This window comes from Thamnophis elegans, chromosome 7 (assembly GCF_009769535.1).
Source record: "Thamnophis elegans isolate rThaEle1 chromosome 7, rThaEle1.pri, whole genome shotgun sequence".
In the NCBI taxonomy this organism is placed as follows: Eukaryota; Metazoa; Chordata; class Lepidosauria; order Squamata; family Colubridae; genus Thamnophis; species Thamnophis elegans.
Window position 1 is genome coordinate 33,046,648 of NC_045547.1, and position 18,860 is coordinate 33,065,507.

Below are 18,860 nucleotides of genomic sequence, written 5' to 3' on the forward strand. Positions count from 1 at the left end.
CAATGGTCTTTTGAGATGAGTGTCTAAGGATATTGGGTAAAGGGAATGGGGTAGCTGTTCCTAGAATTAGTGATGCAGAAATGAAGTCTGCAGGAAATTGTTATTTGATTAGCAGCCATATAGGGTGAACAGTATTTGCATGCTAGTCATTGGTAGACTGCAGCTCCTATCACTATGCTTTTGGTTGTGCTGTTTAAAAGTAATGAGTTGGCACTGAACAACTTCTGGAATGTTGTAGTTTTACTTAGCAATGAATTCAGATTACTTTGCAGTGAAGTCAGATCACTGAACCATCTAGCGCAGTATTAGTAATAGCTTTCCTAAGTTTAAATGAGGTATTTTATATTGCTCCATACTACTACTAAGTTTGTAAGCTTCCTGTTAATGGTTTTTATCAATGACTTTTATGAATGTTATGATTTTTATCTGGAAGTATAATTTCTAAGCTGAGGGTAGTAAATCATATATGCTTTAACATATTGCAAACCATTCAGTTCCAAAGACAGAATTTTTAGCTTAAACTTTAATGAACCAGTGTGAAGGCATTGCTTATTGACTTCCTACTATATTTTTACTTTTAATTTTATATCAAGTTACAAATATGAACTAAAAAAGACACTTGACTATAATACGTTCTCATTTTTAATTCAATTTTATTATTTTCATACTTTTATAATGATATAAAAGCTGCCTGTCAATAAAGCCCCACAAATTTGTAGCTACAGCAAAATAGTTGGGTGTCTTTAACATACATGGCATCAAAATAAACATTCCTGCTTAATAAAGGTGTGTGTGTGTGTGTTTTGATCCATCTGAGAAATAGACCACTTTGTGGCTTTCACAGTAATAAGTATGTCCCTATATTAAATACTTCATAACCGTCCCGGAGAAGGAATGGAAACTAACCTAAGAAGAGCTGGCAATATTTATTTTAAATCAAAACCCTCAGTATCTCAGAAAAGAATGGGTTAATTTCATTTCATCAATAATACCAGCTTCTCATCATTTTTTTATTTCTTTAGATGCCTCTAATTGCATCATAGCACTATTTATGAAGAAGGAAGCAAGTGATGAAATGCCTGTTCAAGTCTCTAAATTAGTGCCATGGTTATATAAAAGTACTATAGCTACTATATAGCATCCATTTTATATCTTTATTGCATGATCACAACAAATGAAAAAAAAATGACTTAACATCTTCTCCAAAATTTGGAGGAATAATTTCGATATATCCAGCATGAGCTATCCTAACCAGGAGTAAAGTACCAACAATGATGTTTCATTTCATTTTATTTATCAGCCAATCAATCAAATTCACATATCACCTATCTCATGGAAAATGACTCTGGGCATTGTACAACAATCCAATTATCTTCCATTGCATTTTTTGCATTGAAGCCAAAGCTCTTTTCAGAACTTCTGCCAATTTGTCTCCTGTACAGGATTACTAAGATCCGTATCCCAAGCTTCCTTTAAAATATATAATAAATCTTCTATTTCTGATTACAATCACAACCAATAAATTTTTGAAATTGTTTTTTGTTCTTTTAAATGATAAAGTATTAAATTTTCAAAATGGATATCGGGTCATGTTGCTGAATCTCTACTACCCAAAAGAAATTTAAATTGATATCAGAAAAGTTTGGTAATTTGTCACCTATTCATTGCTCAATCTGATCTTTATTGAAAGGTTCCCTATTACTATAAAAAATCTATAAGTATCTTTTTCAAAGATTTCATTTTAGCCAGACTATAATCCTGATCAATTTATGTTGATAGAAGTATTTAAAGGAGGAATAAGCTTGATCAAAACTGCATATCTACTCTTTCAAATTTGAAGCATTGTTTTAGTAAAAACATTTTCCATCTCTTTTATTCTAGAAAAACATTTTGGATAAAAAGCCATTTATTTGTAAACTTATCTGGTTCTTACATAGCTTCAAAATGAATTCATTGTTTAGATGAGTCTCCCAGAATACATGGAATAATATGCCATAGCTGCAATGCTCAATAATGTATTAACAAATTGGGCATGACCAAACTCCCTGTTTTTGAGATCTGTATAAATAATTATTTTACTCTTAGTTTTTTGCCAATGTCTTAAAGCCTATTTAAGAGTTATCACTATGGCACTGAAATAAAAAGTTCAACTGTGCAAGAATTCTCATTTTAACCACTGTAATTCATCCCAAAATATTGAAATGTTTTGAAGCCCAGTTTTTTATTTCTTTAATTAATTTATTTCAAGTTGGCACATAATTATTTGTAAAGTGTATGTGTGTATGCATGCAAGCGGAACCTTTACCTTAAGACCCCGCCCACCCCAGGGTGCAGGAGATGGGCTGAGGCACACAGGTAAAAAAATAAGCTAGTGTGGGGATGGGTGGTAGTGGAGCTGTCCTACTTACCAGGCCTCACACACCCTGACACATGCCTCACCTTCTTCTGCGGCCGCTTGCTGCCACTCGCACGTATCGCCCTGGCCCCCGTTTGCTTTCAGATGTCTGCCGGCATCTGCAGCCAATAACAGAGCTCCGGATCCGGAGCTCTATTATCGGCTATAGATACGTTCCGGCAGGCATTTGAAGCTGAAATGGAGGCCGGGGCGATGTGTGAGATTAGCAGCAAGCAGCCGCAGAAGAAGTGGGCCAACAGTGGGCTCCTGCTGGGCGGAGCTGTCAATGCCACTGTCGTGAGGTGAGTCAATAATTAGAACCCTCCTAGCCCCATTTTTCCAGGGGTCAAAAAAAAATAAGACCCGGCCTTCTTTTTGGAGAAACACATTATATATATATGGAATCAAAATAATCTGCAAACAGATTTAAAAGATACATTTACCTCCCATTTTTATTCCATTAATCTGATCATTAGATCTAAATGCTATTGCCAGCACTTCTATAGTCAGGTTGGATAATTAAGGTGATAGTACAATCCTGCTTGAAGAGTTTGTGCAATGGGAACAAAGTGCAAGTAAACAATATTCCAACAACTGAAGCTAAAGCCAGGGCTGCTCCCCAGACCTACTTGTGGGAAGGAGCAGTTGCAATATGCAAGGCTACTGAGACGTGTTGACCTCAACACACAAACTCTACTTTTATTGGACCAAAAATATATATTATCTATGATAAAATAAACCTGAGCACCAGTCATATTTAAAACAGATGGTTTCACATATTAGATCAGAAGCCACAGAAGAATATTCTAATGGATACTGAAAGCTGAGTAGAATGGTGATGTTTATGACGAATCATTTTCAACAGGATCTATGTTTCAAAGTTTACTTTCTATCTCCCTCTGCATTCTGCATGGCTAGTAATAGATTAGGGGTGTTTTCCTTATTCATTATTAGCTTGAAAAAGAAAACTGATTCCACTTTTTAAAAAAATGGCAGGCCATCTTAAGGGTTCAAGAATATGAAAATACTTTGAAAGATCAGATTGTTTTCCCTTTAACCTATTAATACAATTATTTTAATCTCAGAAATTGATTTGGGTGAATACATGAAGAGATTACCACCTTTCTATTTCTCTCCTTCTCTCTCACAGTTTTAGAAAAAGGACCCAGCTCCCTTTAAAACGAAACTTTTTGTTTTAGGGGCTGGGAGGATGAAATATGGCAGTCAGCGTTCTGTAGATTCTTATTACTACAAACTGGTAATGGCACTTTAACTCTCTTTCCCTTTTCGCACTTCACCTCCATTTCCAAAGTGCATTTCAACCTTGGGCTTTGGCAAGCCTTGATTATAATTCAAAAGGTGCTTTTATGAAGTGAACAAGAATAGCAGCAGAAGATCCGTGAGTCAAGATTTGTTCACTGTCTCTGGAAAGAATATTTCTCGACATCGCCGAACTGTCTCCTGGGGAGAATGGATACTATGTCCTACTGTCCGAGGATCATCATAGATTTCATAATCATTCCCACCCTAAGGAGATAAAGAATATTATTCCATTTTCTGCTTTATGATTTTTAAATTCATGAGGCTGGAAGTGCTGTGACAGCAATCATGGAAAAAAACATGCATCCAATTCTCTTGCCTCCACTGAGAATGGGTATCTGGCTCCACTTGGATTAGCCCAAGCCAATCTGCATGTGCCAATTCCCAGGGAAATTATAGTCCATCTAAAAATCCATAATTGAGAAAGGATACAAAGGGACTTAAGAACGTTTAAGCAAGAATAAAATTTGCAACAAGAAAGTCTTCATAGATGGCAAAAGGGCCTTACTTGCATCTCAAAGTTAATGACTCTTTTTAAAAATGCATACAGACATTCCTCACTATATGACTGGTCACTTAACATCTGTTTGAAGTTATGGCAGATCCTTTCCCTCCCAAAGCTACATATGATCCTGTTTTTAGGTTATGGCAGCTGCAACCTCCCCAAGCCAGTCGCTCTCAGATCAACCACAGGTTCACTGCAACACCTCCCCATCTCTCTACACTTCCATGCTGCCCCACTGGGACCCTGCAGTGCTTGGGCTTGCTTCCCATGCATCCTGGAAGACCTGCTACTTTCAGCACACCAATTCCTTGCAGAAATGACAGCTGCTTTCAGAACTTTCTACCCAATCAGCTGGCCGTTAGGGAGACTGCAAACCTTTCTTGGCTCTTGCTAGGCTTTTGGGAAACCTGCTGCCTACATGCAAAGATAGCAGCTTCAGAACAAACCTCCTGCCCCAGTCAGAAGACTTCAAGCCCCCCAAATGTCTGGCTTCCTCAAAGCCTAGCAAGAGCCAGGAAAAGTTTGCTGGCTCCTATTGGGCAGCTCTTCTGTCTTCAATTCATGCAAAACCATGGAAGAGCTAGCAAAAATGGGAGGGTGGGGGGAAACTATTGAAGAAGCCTTTTTACAGTGACTGTAATTTCTTCTCCAAAAAAGCAGGTTTCTCCCTCTTTCATGTGTGGATGAAACAGCCCATGGAAAAGAAAGAATGACTTGACCGCCAGAACATATCTTGGGCTGTGGGTCTGCATGATTTACAAGATCTTGATACAAGCTGGATCTTGTATGAACTAGGCCTTGCTCACTGGAAATTCTGATCAGAGAAGCACTTGTAGAATCCTTCAATTTGTAAACAGACAATATCTGAGGCTCCCTAATATGCCTACCTATATGTTCAAACATTGAAATTACAGTTTGAAGATGTCTTTGAGCCATAGTGGTAACTGGGCTCTGAGAAGACCTCATTCTGATAAGAACATGGGAAGCATTCTCCTCGGTCCTTAAAATGGTTTCTTATCATATACTTACAGGGGTTGTCTCATTTCCAAAGAAATGTATGACATCGAATTTCTCATCCTCAAGGATGTTGAGGCAATAGCGTTTGTCCCAGCCCTCCGGAAAAACATCAAAACTAATCATACCACCTGTCAGATTTAGAGAAAATTTAGTGAAAATGAGATGAGATTTTTTGGGAGTAAAATCTTTGCTATCTCTGGCATAAGACACTGTGTCTTTGTGCAAATGGATCTGCGCTGCTGTGTCGGCCTGATTCCCAGACACATTATAATGTTAGAGTTGATGTTTCCATAGCAATGAGATTAATTGGCACTAGTGGTGGGCCCTCAGCTGAACACACAAACAAGAAACAGTTGGTTTGAGTACACATAATGTGCAGAGTACAAATACATTTCAGAAAAATAAGTGAAAATGTACTTAACAATACGGCTAATGGGAGAAAGGATTCTTTTATCATGCTCTGGTGTAACTGGACTACAAGAAACACTCATGTTTATCATAAATCCCATGTTTATAATTTATTTGTAAAATTTATTAGCCACATCGTAACTCTGGATGGCTTGAAGTTAATTAACATGGATGGACCTAGAAGATGCCTCATGTAATTCAGTTTAACCCTAACACTACAGGGACCATCTTCATGAGTGCTTTGAATATAATCTCTAACATATTGGTACTTTTTCCTAAATAAGGCATGTTGGTGGCAGAAATACCAGGAGCTGCCACCTTCGCCATAAGAAACAGTGGGTCCTGCTAGAACCACAGGAAGAAATTTGGCCAACTGAAAAAATGATATACAGAAGTTCAAGCTGTGCAAAACTCCACTTATATAAGAAATCTACCTGAGTGTAACCCTTCCTTCATTCCAAGAATATCTTGGCATTCTTTGTGATATTCTTTCAGCTTTTTGAAGAATGCTGTCACATTTCCTCCGAGTCCCTGCTCAAGGCTATATATGTCCTGCTATTTCAATCTCTCTTCATAAGGCTCTAGGTCAGTCATCTCCATTTATCAATTATCTCCACTGGCCTTCAACATTTTCCATTGGCCTACTCCAATGTTTTAAAAAGTGTTTTTAAAAGGTGGTGCCAAAGCAATACAGGAATGGAGTCTGAACAAAAGACATTTCCTGTGATTTGGAAACTTCAGTTGATACAAACGAAAACTGTACTTAACTTCCTTGCAGTCACATATCACGTTATATTCACCACATGCCTGCTTTAAATAGTATTTAATTTTTATTTGCCAAATCCCACTCAAAATAAAATGCACTAAAAAGCATCCAAAATGACCATGAGACATTTCTTATTCTCACCTCGGGAAAATCGCAGTCCTCTGCCCGCAAACTCCCTCTGCAGAGCTGCTACAAACTTCTCTCGTATCTTTTCTTTCTATAGTGAAGGCAACCAGAAGTGTAAAAAAAGACACCAGTTATTTTTATTTATCAGATTCCACTTTTTCTCCACAAAACCAGTGCAAAGGGATCTTCCAGCAAACTGTTGGGTTAATTTTTTGTATAATTTCTGCTTCCTCACATAGTACGTCCCGTTCATAAAAACTAAATAAAAGATTTACATACACCCTTATCTAAAATATAAGTGGAATATGTATGTATGTATGTATGTGTGTGTGTGTGTGTGTGTGTGTGTATATATATATATATATATATATATATATATATATATATATATATATATATATATATATATATATATATATATATATATATATATATATATATATATATAAGATTTTTACAACCCCTGGTAAGCCCCAATTATGGGAGGAAGCTAACTGCTTCCATCATCTGTCAATCGGCTCGTCACAAGAGTCCATCACGACAGAAACCCAATATTTTTACTGTTGCCTTTGTTATATTTGTGTTTTTTTTTTATTTGTGCTGATAAATAAATAAAGGGAGACTAGTATAGATCTATTTCAAGCTATTTAGCTCTCATCAGCTAGCCATACCCTTACTGGGATTTGAACCTGGGCTATATTGCATACTAGGCAGAGATCTTAGCCATTAGGCCACAGGCTCTTATCCGTTATCAGCGAAGCCAGGGTGGAAGGTATCTATTAGATTTTTACAACCCCTGGTAAGCCCCAATTATGGGAGGAAGCTAACTGCTTCCATCATCTGTCAATCGGCTCGTCACAAGAGTCACATATAGCCCAGGTTCAAATCCCAGTAAGGGTATGGCTAGCTGATGAGAGCTAAATAGCTTGAAATAGATCTATACTAGTCTCCCTTTATTTATTTATCAGCACAAATAAAAATAAAAAACACAAATATAACAAAGGCAACAGTAAAAATATTGGGTTTCTGTCGTGATGGACTCTTGTGACGAGCCGATTGACAGATGATGGAAGCAGTTAGCTTCCTCCCATAATTGGGGCTTACCAGGGGTTGTAAAAATCTAATAGATACCTTCCACCCTGGCTTCGCTGATAACGGATAAGAGCCTGTGGCCTAATGGCTAAGATCTCTGCCTAGTATGCAATATAGCCCAGGTTCAAATCCCAGTAAGGGTATGGCTAGCTGATGAGAGCTAAATAGCTTGAAATAGATCTATACTAGATCTAGTCTCCCTTTATTTATTTATCAGCACAAATAAAACACACACACACACACACACACACACACACATATATATGTTATATTTATGCTGATAAATAAATAAAGGGAGACTAGTATAGATCTATTTCAAGCTATTTAGCTCTCATCAGCTAGCCATGCCCATGTTTTGGGAATCGACTTTAAATATATATATATATATATATATATATGTATGTATGTATGTATGTATGTATGTATGTATGTATGTATATATATATATATATATATATATATATATATGTATGTATGTATGTATGTATGTATGTATGTATGTGTATATATATATATATATATATATATATATATATATATATATATATATATATATATATATATATATACATACATACATACATACATACATACATACATATATATATATATATATATATATATATATATATAAATAACATACACATATAAAAACCATCTCCACTAATAATGCATTGGGCAGTCTAATGCTCGTATTTACCTTGTCCAGTTCAGAAAATTCTATTCGTTCTTCCAAACTGCAGCTTCGACCAATAGGAGAGATGTTCAACATTCCATTGCGAAATTCTATGAATGTTCCCCTTTGTATATTTGGAGAAGAAAGAAAAATATAAGGTAGGAAGGTAGCACTGTACTGTTAGAGAGGCTCAAAATCCTTGGGGTTGAAACAAAGGTATGCAACTTCTATCTTAAAAACGGCATATAGCCTCAACAAGCACCCTATTTGAAGATCCCTAGTATTTCAATTTGGGCTGCTACAATTCAGTGTTAAAATAGTTCCATTTCAGTGATACTGACTTTTTAACTGAGTGATTTTATTTCAGTGATACTGAATTTTTAAAAGACAAATTAAGCATTGGAATAGGAGCACAAAATTCCTAGAAGGCCAACTACTCCTATTTCTATTCTCATTCTGTCATCCTACCACTACTTCAAATTTACTCTTAATCCCAATCCCCAATCTCCAATCGCTTTAAAAAATAGACTTTCACTTTTTTTAAGGACCCAAGCAGACTGAAGAGTTTTCTATTCCTATTCCCATGCTTAAAAAGCAATTGCCTATCAATGCAAGCTGAAATACCTCAACACCTACCTTTAAATTATGCCTTTGTGTCTCTCAGCAGCCTCCTGTAGAAGGCTGAATATGACACATACACCAATTTGAATTAATTGAAATGGCTTAATTTTGAGAAAATATCCTGACTATTTTCAAACTAGGGTGGAAGATTAAGGACTTTCTTCCCAATATATCATCTAATTAGTTAGAAATTCTAACAAAATAGTTACCGTATTTATCGGCGTATAACACGCACCGGCGTATAACACGCACCCCCCATTTTAACACAAAAATTTGAGTAAAATTTTTTTTCATTAAAAATAAATGACTTGGAAGCTCGGAACTTAATGTTGGATTAAAATTTATAACATTAGAACATGAATTATAACATTAACTCCTCTTAAAAGGCAAATATGAAATGAAAAAACACCTCTTTGAGCAAAAAAACTTAATCAGAATCACTGCTTTTTGGAAAACCAAAAACCTCTTCCTCATCTTCACTCTCTCCCTCTTTTTTCCCTTCCTTCCCCCTTCCTCTTGCCTATCAACTTCATCCTCTTTGTCTTTCTGCTCTTTCCCTCTCTTCCCCTTTTCTTCCTACCTCCTTCCTTCTCCCTCCCTTCTTCTTTTTCTTCCTTTCTTCTTCCATCTTCCTCCTTCTCCTTCCATTCTTTCTCCTTCCATCCATCTTTTCTCCTTCCATCTTCTCCCCCCCTCCCTTCTTCTTTTCCTCCCCCCTCCCTCCTTCCTTCCTCTCCTTCCCTTTCTCACACACAGGAAGGGGAGGGGGCTATCTAGTCGCTTTCACAGCATAATTTCTTTATCTAACTTTTAAAAAACAGTGTGCAAATCAAACGAGATTTTCGTAACCTGCGAAGCACCAAGTTATATTATGTTGTTACAAATTCGCAGCTACTCCATTCTTTCTGATAGGGAACTACATTTCCCAAGATGCCTCAGGTCCTCAAAGCGCTGAACGCAGCTTTGCAATTGACTCCAGCGAGGCCTGGCAGCCGCCGGCTGGGGTGGTTGTCAGGGCGATGCGGAGCGGACGCGCCGTTTGTTACTGCTTCCAGCAATCAAGACGGACAAGGGAAGCGACTGAAACGGACGCTGGCCGCAGGAGAGCAGGGCTGCTGCCGGCCGTTTCACCTTGCGCAGCGAATTTGACTGGGTCCCGGGCTTCTGCCACCCGGAGTATCGGCGTATAACACGCAGGCAGGGTTTAAGCTTGCAATTTTAGTTTTAAAACTGCGTGTTATACGCCGATAAATACGGTAAATAATAAGAAAATGGGGAAAAACTTTATTCTTAGACAAAATTGTTCCTTGCCTGGGAAAAGAAAGCTGGGCATTTTTTTCTTTGCCTCTGATCCAAATTCCAAACATTATATGTTAAAACAGAACCCTCATATATTGATATAAGGAAAGTACATTACCGCTTCTTGGGCAACTTTAGAAGTGCCATGTAATTAAGGCAGAAGTTGATCAGCTCTTGCAAAAGTTCCTCCCCAAGATGGTTCTGGATAGCCTATTGAAAAAAACATGATCCCAGATATGGATAGCAGAAGACAGCAGATGGTTTCGCCACACAATATGTTAATTTGAAACAAAGGGGGCCTTTGCCAAAAAGAGTAGAAATCGAGGTAGGTGAAATCTTAAAATGTTGCTTAACAAATTTTATTTTATGATGTAAGACTTGAGAAACAATTTTACCTTCTGCAGTAGTACTAAAATCAACGACATTTCCAGATTGTCATATCTGGATGAAAAGGACTGAAAGGAAAATAATAATCTTAAAACATCCTCCTTCGACTCGGTCTCCTCAAAATCCAACTAGGGCCATAATTTTCAGCAATCCCAGCCATTTCTAAGAGTTACAACACATTTAGTGGATGTTGGATCAGTAAATGTCTTATTAAATACAATTGTAATGTCTCTTATTATCTTATATTTTGTGTCAAAAAGAAAATAATTTATAACGTTCAACCATGTATCTGGTATATTACATTATGAACTAATGTTTTTTCTGGCATCACTCATTGAAATTTGTTCTCCCTTTGGAGGTTTATTAAAAGGTTATGCAACCAGTGGTCCTCCAGAGTTAATTGAGTTTCAGTTCCTGGCAAACTAAGTCACTATAAGCACCAATGAGAAGTTGGTGCAAACTATAAATTAGGCAACAAAAATTATCCATCCTCATTTTTTAAATAAGGTTATTCTTTATTTCAATTCCTATGTGAAGCCAGATGAATTAAAAGGGTTTTGAATATAACTTTCTCCCTATGAGTGATTTTATGTGAAAAGAAATGGCAGTTAAATATTTGTAATGTCAATGGAGAAACACAAAGAGGCTAGCCCTACCTGCTTTGAGACTAGTTGCCCATTCTTGTATTGCACAGTGCCATTTTCTGCAAAGACGTAATCAAACTTGTTTATGACTGTTGGAAATGGTTGTTGGAAGAGTAGAGAAATTGAGAAAAAAAATCAACGGAAGAGAAATCAGTCAAATATTAATGCAACTCTTTTCATCATTCAGATGGCTAGAGGCCAAGATGGATGAATTTAGTTGAATTCTATTTGCGCTGCTTCTCTAAAAAAGCTGTGTAAACAGTGATGCTCATTCATAATTTTAGGAGTGCTAAAGCTGAGTTCTCACCTTTCCTTGGAAGGAAGGATTCAGAATCTGTTATTGTACTATTTTTGTTACTGACAAAACATGATGACTAACACACAAGAACACAGGGATGTGTAATAACTGTTCCGTTTTTTTTACTGCACTGGAACTAGCTTAATCTGAAAGCATACAGTGAAATTCCACTAACTTAATGGTCTATCTGGAAACTTGGACTGGAAAGCATTTTGCCATTTTCATGCAAATTTATGCAAGCATGCAATATTAACATTTTTAAACCTTACTTAGATTGTTGCAGGCTACAGGTGAAGGATTGATTGCTTGTTACAAAAATAAAACTCATGATTTATTTCTTGGTTCTGAAAGTTACTTAAGTCTGTAAAAATTTACATTGCAAATTTCTGTTGTTTCTTACATTCCTTGCATTCTGGAATGTTTCTATCCTTGATTTTTTTTCACTCGAGTTTCCTGATTATGTATGTAAAACTATACATTTAAACTTAGAACTTGCCACGTAAGTATAGGAATACCTCTTGCAAGGCTGCTCCTGTGCCCGATAGCCTTAAAATTAGATTTTCCTGCTTTGTTCTATCACTTTAAAGCATTTGCATAGGAAAGAAAGGCCAGTCTCTTGGCTGAAACTCTTAAATGATCTTTATATTAAAAGTAATAACTTGTCTACGATACTTAGAGCAGACTTGTTATAGAAAAATTTGTACAAGTTTCCTTTTTCTTTGAATTATGGTTCACTAACATGATTTGATATTAATATGCAGCCATTCAACAATGTCCAAACACTAATAAAAATTCTGTAATATAAAAGTTAAGTGAGACAAAAGAAAGACTCCTTACTTACCTTCATCCCCTTCTCCAAGCTGTTCTGCTATTTTGGAGTAGTCTGAACCTCCAACCACCCCAATCATCACTCTTTTACCCAGCTCTTGAAGAAATTCTGCTATTTCAGGCTCAATTTTCTGAAGGAAACAGAGAAAAAGAGATTCTTATGGAAAAGCTATAGATATTATACAGCATGTTGATATTATACAACATGGCACATGGGTCCTGTGTGTGTTAAAATCGAATCAATCCATCATGACGGAATAAACATTCATAAACCAGGGTAACCAATATTGAACATCACCAGATAAATTGTCATCAGTAGGTAAAAACCCAAACGAAACCACACTGCTAGAAAACCCTTATTTAGAAATAGTGGGAGAGCAATAAAATGTAAGAGCTTTGGACAGTCCAGGGAAGGGAAATTGGAAATGTATGGAACATTTTTCCTTCTGCTCGTATCTCTTCTATCTCATTCTTAACCACTCAGAACTATTTGGTCTATAAACAACAACAGACACTGCTGTCTTACCTAGGTCTCATTTACTATTCTGCCATGTTTTTTGTTGCTTCAGGACAGTTATTTTGTCTTATATTAGGGAATAATAAGCTTAGTGGTGAGCATTCTTTTCTTTCTAAATGATGGTCCATTTAGATGTAGTGATGTGCTGATCACTTTGATAAAGGGCAAGATACTACTTTATTTGTCCAAGTGTTTTGTTTTTCAGAATTTGACCTAATTGGAAAATTACATTTAGACTGAATGCAACAAAATGACCTTTTTGGTATTTTAATCAGGATATCAATCCAGCAAAGAAATGGGTGAAGGAAGAATCATGAACTGAATAAGGCTTGATAGTCCCTTCCAACTTTCAATCATCATATTAAAATTGGTTACAGGTACAGCTAGCTCTACCATACAGGTGAATGGATTAAAGTTCTAACTGTAATATATTTGAAGAAAAAAAGTCACTGGAGGAATGGAATTTGCAGTAACTTCAAAACAGACAAAGAGAATTAAGCTTTCATACAATGGCGACTTACATGGAACTCAATAGTTCAGCTACCAGTTAATGGAATACAGATCTATTTATATAGCCATTTATATATTACAAAAGCTCTCATGTCTGCAATCTTTATCTAGGCAAAACAGTGCATCACAGGGCAAAATATTTTCAACTAAGGTATCTGAAATGCGCTCATTTATAGAATGCCGGGGCCCATGACTCCCAAATGAATGAAATTTGGGGAGGTTGTGACTGCTTCAGTTGTTTGGCTGTTGCTGCTTCAATGTTGCCATTGTGCGGCCATGGTCAGTGATGGCCTCCTGTTCTTCATTTTCAACATTCCCTGGCAGCTTCCCATAAATCCTTCTGCATTGCACTGCACTCCTTATTCCCTCCCCCACCCAGCAGCAGCCATTTACCTGCCTGCTGGAAAGGAGAGGGAGGGAAGGGAGGTAGGGAGGAACAGAGAGAAAGGAAGGAGTATAACAGTAGGAAAGGAGAGAATGAAGAAAGGGAGAGAGGAAGGAAAGGGGGAAGTAAGGAACAGGGAGAAAGGGCAAAGGAAGAAGAGTTCCAATGCTCACTGCAAGCTTCCCACAGGAAACTTAATGGGGAGGGGAAATTGCACATTGCTCCCACTCCCACTAATATTTTGTCTCCATGTTTTGCTGTTGGTTTCTCTGTTTAGATAAGGAAATATTTGTGAAACGATGTCTTAATAATTTTGGATTTTCTAGTAATAAATCTCCATGCAATACTTAGAATGAATGTACCTAAGTATTAAAATAATCAGTCCATTATAGTACTTCCAAATGTGTTGCACTTGCACTACAAGTAGTCTTCGACTTACAACTTTTTGTTTAGTGACTGTATGAAATTATAATGGCACAGAAAACAATGACTTATGGCTGTTTTCACACAACCGTTGCAGCATCCCCATGGTAACTTGATCAAAATTTGGATGCTTGGCAACTGGTTCACATTTATGACTATTGCAGTATTCTAAGGTCATATGATCACCTTTTGTGACTTGGTAAGCAAAGTCAATGGGGAAGACAGATTCACTAAACAATTGGGTTGCTAATTTAACAACTGCAGTGATTCATTTGTAGCAAGAAAGGTCATAAAGTGGGACAAAACTTCCCAATTGCACTTCTGGATACATTTGGCTGATCAATTTTGGAAGACAACAGCTATTAATTGTAGCCAGTCCTGTGGTAAGCGCTTCCTAGGCTGGGGGGGGGGGGTTGAGTTCGCTTTAAGTGAAAGTCCTACAAAACATTCCGGATTTTATCTCCCCAACCAACCTGAGCCGCTTGTCCTCTTCACATTTCTTACATAATCGTTTTGAAAAGCCCACTCGGGGCAATCTGCAGCTTCTCCCCCCCCCCCCCACCCACACCGGTTCCCCTCTTCCCCGCGATATATGAGGGCAACTGAACTCCCACATCACGTCTCTCGCAACCGCCTCGCATCCAGAGCTTCAAAGGGCGGGAACGAGGCAGAAGAGGAGAAGGCAGGAGAAGCGCCACTTTTCCCCCGCTGGACTCGCTCGGCGTTGCCGGGTCCAGGCTCGGATTCAAGCAGCGCCAGTGCTCTGCAGCACGCTTCAGGGTCCCGCCCGCCGAGGCTCCCGGGATGCCCCGGTTCCCCATTCATTCCGCAAAGGTGTTCAAGGACGAGCTGAGGACGATCGCGAAAGCGGGAGGGGTGAAGGCGGGGGTTCCCGATCGCGTTACCTGCCGAGGCGGGGTGAGAGTCCCATCCACGTCAAAGAGGCAGAGAATGCGCGGCCGACTCCCGGAGGTATCGGCCATTGCGCGTCGACCCCGCTTTACACGGCGGCCGTCCGTCCTCAGCGGCGACGAGGCTGCGATCCGCCGGAGGCGTCGGCCCACGAAGGAACCAATTAGGAAGACAAGAGCAGCTCATGTGATCCTTGGAAACCGGGCTGGCAACCCGTCCGCGCCTGGCGGAGGAGGATTGGCGGCGGTTTCTGGTGCTAAAACTCCCAGGGAAGCTTGACTGATCCGAATCCTTCGGAAACCTTAGGCCGGAGTCTCAGAACCGGAGAGGGAGGGATGGGTGGCGTAAGCCAAGATTCTTCCGGTCTTTGCAGGCGTAAGAAAGGGGCTGGCCACTCTCTCCATCTGTCCTCTCCTTGAACGGGTTCTTGAATGAGTGATGACCACGTTATCTATATGCGTGGGATAGTCACGTGCGAGTTTACATTGACCGTTGTTTACAAATGTATACGCACTCGGGCATATCAATGAATGGAAGGCTATGCGTGAGACTTCTTAGGTGCGGGGAGGGACAGCTTGACCACGCCTACTGCGATCTACAGGTCCTGCCCAGTTTCTGCTCCAGCCAAGTCTATTACCGATGTCCCACAGCGATATGCAGTTATAATTCTATGGGATCTACTACAAATAATAAGCAACAAAAAAATCGGAAGGCGTAGGGCTTTCAGGGTTGTGCATTGTTTACACGAATAATCCGTTCATGCTGATTTAATTAATGAACTCCTGGAGCATTTCATTTTCAGTTACTAATTAGATCATCAATACTAGTAAGCTGCACAACATCATTGTAGATCAAAGCCCTGAAATTAGTCAGTCAGGAATATTTGGCCCAAATGCTGCCCTTGCAGAACCTTTGAGTATACATCTGCATCTTTTACTATACAAAATAAAAACAGCTTTGTGGATCCATGGAAGAAAAATCCAAACTATACAGTGGGGTAATTATCTGTTAGGATCCACCAAAAGATGACAAATGAGTATTCCATTATTATTGGTCCCATTATACATGTTTGGATTTTTTTTCTTCTAATATGTTAATCCTTTTTGGCAAAATGTTGCACTGTAGAATGCAGAAGACAATAGTGTTGTCTTAGAATTAAAATCCCAGTTTTAAAAAGCATTTGCCAAGGAAGTTCATTACATTAATATTCCACATTACAGTATGTTGTTCTTTAAGAACTTTCTCTTCATTTTGTCTTGAGAAATGGTGAACTGCAGGATTTTTTTTTAATGAAGCAAATTCACAGACACCATATTGAAACATAGATAAAGCTAGATACAGAATTGAACTAAGATCTTGGTAAATGGTTTGTTGATCAATGCAGTTGCTTTGCTTTCAATATGAGGCAAGATCTATGTCATCTGGAGCATTGCAAGTCTTCACACTAAATTTCCTGTTTAATCATTTCTCTGAGCAAAGGCAGAAAGTTGGCATATACCACTTAATTATATTTGATTAAAATAATATTAGGCCTTTCTAACTTTTTATTTAAAAGATCAGTTGTTCTAGCCTACAAACATTATCTTAAAATCTGGAGCTTTAAATTTTGTCTGACCCCTAAAAAAAAACAAGTATAAACTAAACCTGTGAATCTTTATCCATCTTTAATTAAGGTATGAGTTTGACAGATAGGCAAAACAGTTTCCATAAATCTATTCTGAATGTGTGTGGCAACCAGCAGCTTAATGACACACCCTGATCCCTTTGCTCCTCTGTAACCTAGGAGAAACAAACAACAAACCAGTTTTATCACTTACTGAAGGTACCCAATCTTGAGCAACAGCTATCATTTCATGATACAAAAGAAAGAACAGAATCTGAAAGGTAAGTTTAATATGTATTCACCAGCTGTGAAAGCAGAAAATGGGGTGAAATTATTAAAAGGAAGAATTGTAGATCTGGAATGTCAGAGAAGATGCAAGTGTCTGTAGTTTCTGAAACAAATCTTTATTTTCTAGATACAATTCTATGGAGTTTCTGGTCCAGTTTTGGTATGGAAAGTCCCCCTTATGTAAGATGGAAAAACTGATGTATTGATTGTTTCTGAGACAAGTGACTGCAATGTTCTGAGCACAATTTTGTATTTATTGCTCAGGGCTAGACTGATCAGGAAGATGAGTTTAATTTCTTGCTGTGCAATAGGGTTCTTGATTAGTCCCTGTGAGCTGTAAAGGCAGGATTATAATTTTATTCATTTATTTCATTTATATCCTACCGCAATCAAATAAGGAAAAATATTAGTGGGTTACAAAGTCAGCCATACTAGCTTCTCTTTACCTGAGCTTATAGGTTTGGCTGGTTTCCACAATAAATTCTATCCCTCTTAAATGAGATATCATCATTTCAGATCACAATCACAAATGAATTGTAATAGGCAGGAGAAATATGATCCTTTGAGGGATGAACTGGTTCTATTCATTGGGATTTATCAATGCTGATGCCTTATACATAGAGCTCATGTAAGGTGACTGCATAGCTGCAACGGTTCACCTACTAACTGCTAAGTATGCAACTGCATATGAGTATCCATGTCTAAGTTTACATACATATGTGCAGCCTCTGCCTACCAAATAGCTCTGGTATGAACGGCTTCAGGAATGAAAAGCTTGTTCTGAGGCATTTCTGTTAGAATGATCCAACTTCAGAACTTGAGAAATAAAAATATATCACAAGTTACCTTGCTTGAAGTTTTTAGTCTATGTCAGAACGGGCAATCAACTAGAAAATAGACAAATTCATTGCTCCCAAACATTTTCCTGGCAAATGTAACTGCTGCAGGTTCCCTATATTTTAAGTCAGTTGAGTGGATGAATGGGCAAGGGTGTTATCTCAGATATTGGTAAAAGAAAGCTTAATTTAACTGAACACATTAGATTTTTAAACACTGCTTTTATTATTTTTATAAATAATTTAAAGTGAAAAATATACAAATACTTTCTGATTTCTCCCACAACTCGGTTGAACTGAGAATCACAGGCCCAAAATCTCCCGGCTTTCATGCCTAAAGTGGGACTAGAATTTATAGTTTCCTGTCCATAAAATACTTTCCAGCTGAGTTATTCCAAGTTAGAAGTACCTTTGATATTCTGGTCTTAAAAAAATGGATTTATTGACCATGGGAATTATATAGGTATACATGATTCAATTCTGAGCATTAGATAAGTTACAGGTCTGGGTGACTCTATAGCTACCATTTGTTGTATAGAATCATGAAAATATTTTCCCATACTGAATGTAGCATGTATATGCTGAATAATTTGGGTCACTACTGTATTCTGGAACATCTTTGCTGACACATGTACTAATGTAAATAATACAAATCATATTTACCATTCAGCAGCGAAGCACTTCTAGCATGACCCCAAGGCTTATGTGAAGAGGTACATCTTGAGCAATTAAAAAACTTGTACCGAAGATGCCAAGTATGCTTTCAGAGGCAGGAAAATCTAGAGCTGTCACCTGACCTTGGTTTAAATCATAACCATCTCACTCAAATGCATCAAGGGCATTTCCCCACCCAACCCCTGCAAGATACTTTAAAGATGAACTAGTAGTCTAATACAAATTATTGCCGTACATAGAAAAAGAAATGCTAGATGTTCAAGTTTGCTTTGAAAAATGCTGAGGAACATGATTCATTAATACTGATGCATGCTGGAAAATTGAGAAAG

At 37.9% G+C, this 18,860-nt stretch overlaps 1 protein-coding gene across 1 annotated transcript; it reads right to left on the bottom strand.

Moving 5' to 3' along the window:
- Positions 1 to 47: 47 nt before the first annotated feature.
- On the bottom strand, positions 48 to 15,478 carry PMM1 (phosphomannomutase 1). The gene is made up of 8 exons (XM_032221500.1): positions 15,123 to 15,478; positions 12,396 to 12,513; positions 11,269 to 11,345; positions 10,344 to 10,435; positions 8,330 to 8,429; positions 6,553 to 6,628; positions 5,250 to 5,365; positions 48 to 3,922 (listed from the first exon to the last, which is right to left on the bottom strand). The coding sequence occupies exons 1-8, from the start codon at positions 15,198 to 15,200 to the stop codon at positions 3,800 to 3,802; spliced, it is 780 nt and encodes a 259-aa protein (XP_032077391.1). The 5' UTR covers positions 15,201 to 15,478; the 3' UTR covers positions 48 to 3,799.
- Positions 15,479 to 18,860: the final 3,382 nt, after the last annotated feature.

Bases quoted from the DNA above. Each gene is read 5' to 3' on its own strand.
- PMM1 (XM_032221500.1), bottom strand. From the start codon at position 15,200: ATGGCCGATACCTCCGGGAGTCGGCCGCGCATTCTCTGCCTCTTTGAC. The intron at 8,430-10,343 runs GTAATGTACTTT...AAATATACAAAG, and splicing joins CTAAAGTTGCCCAAGAAGCG to GGGAACATTCATAGAATTTC. The intron at 6,629-8,329 runs GTAAATACGAGC...CCTTCACTATAG, and splicing joins AATTTTCTGAACTGGACAAG to AAAGAAAAGATACGAGAGAA.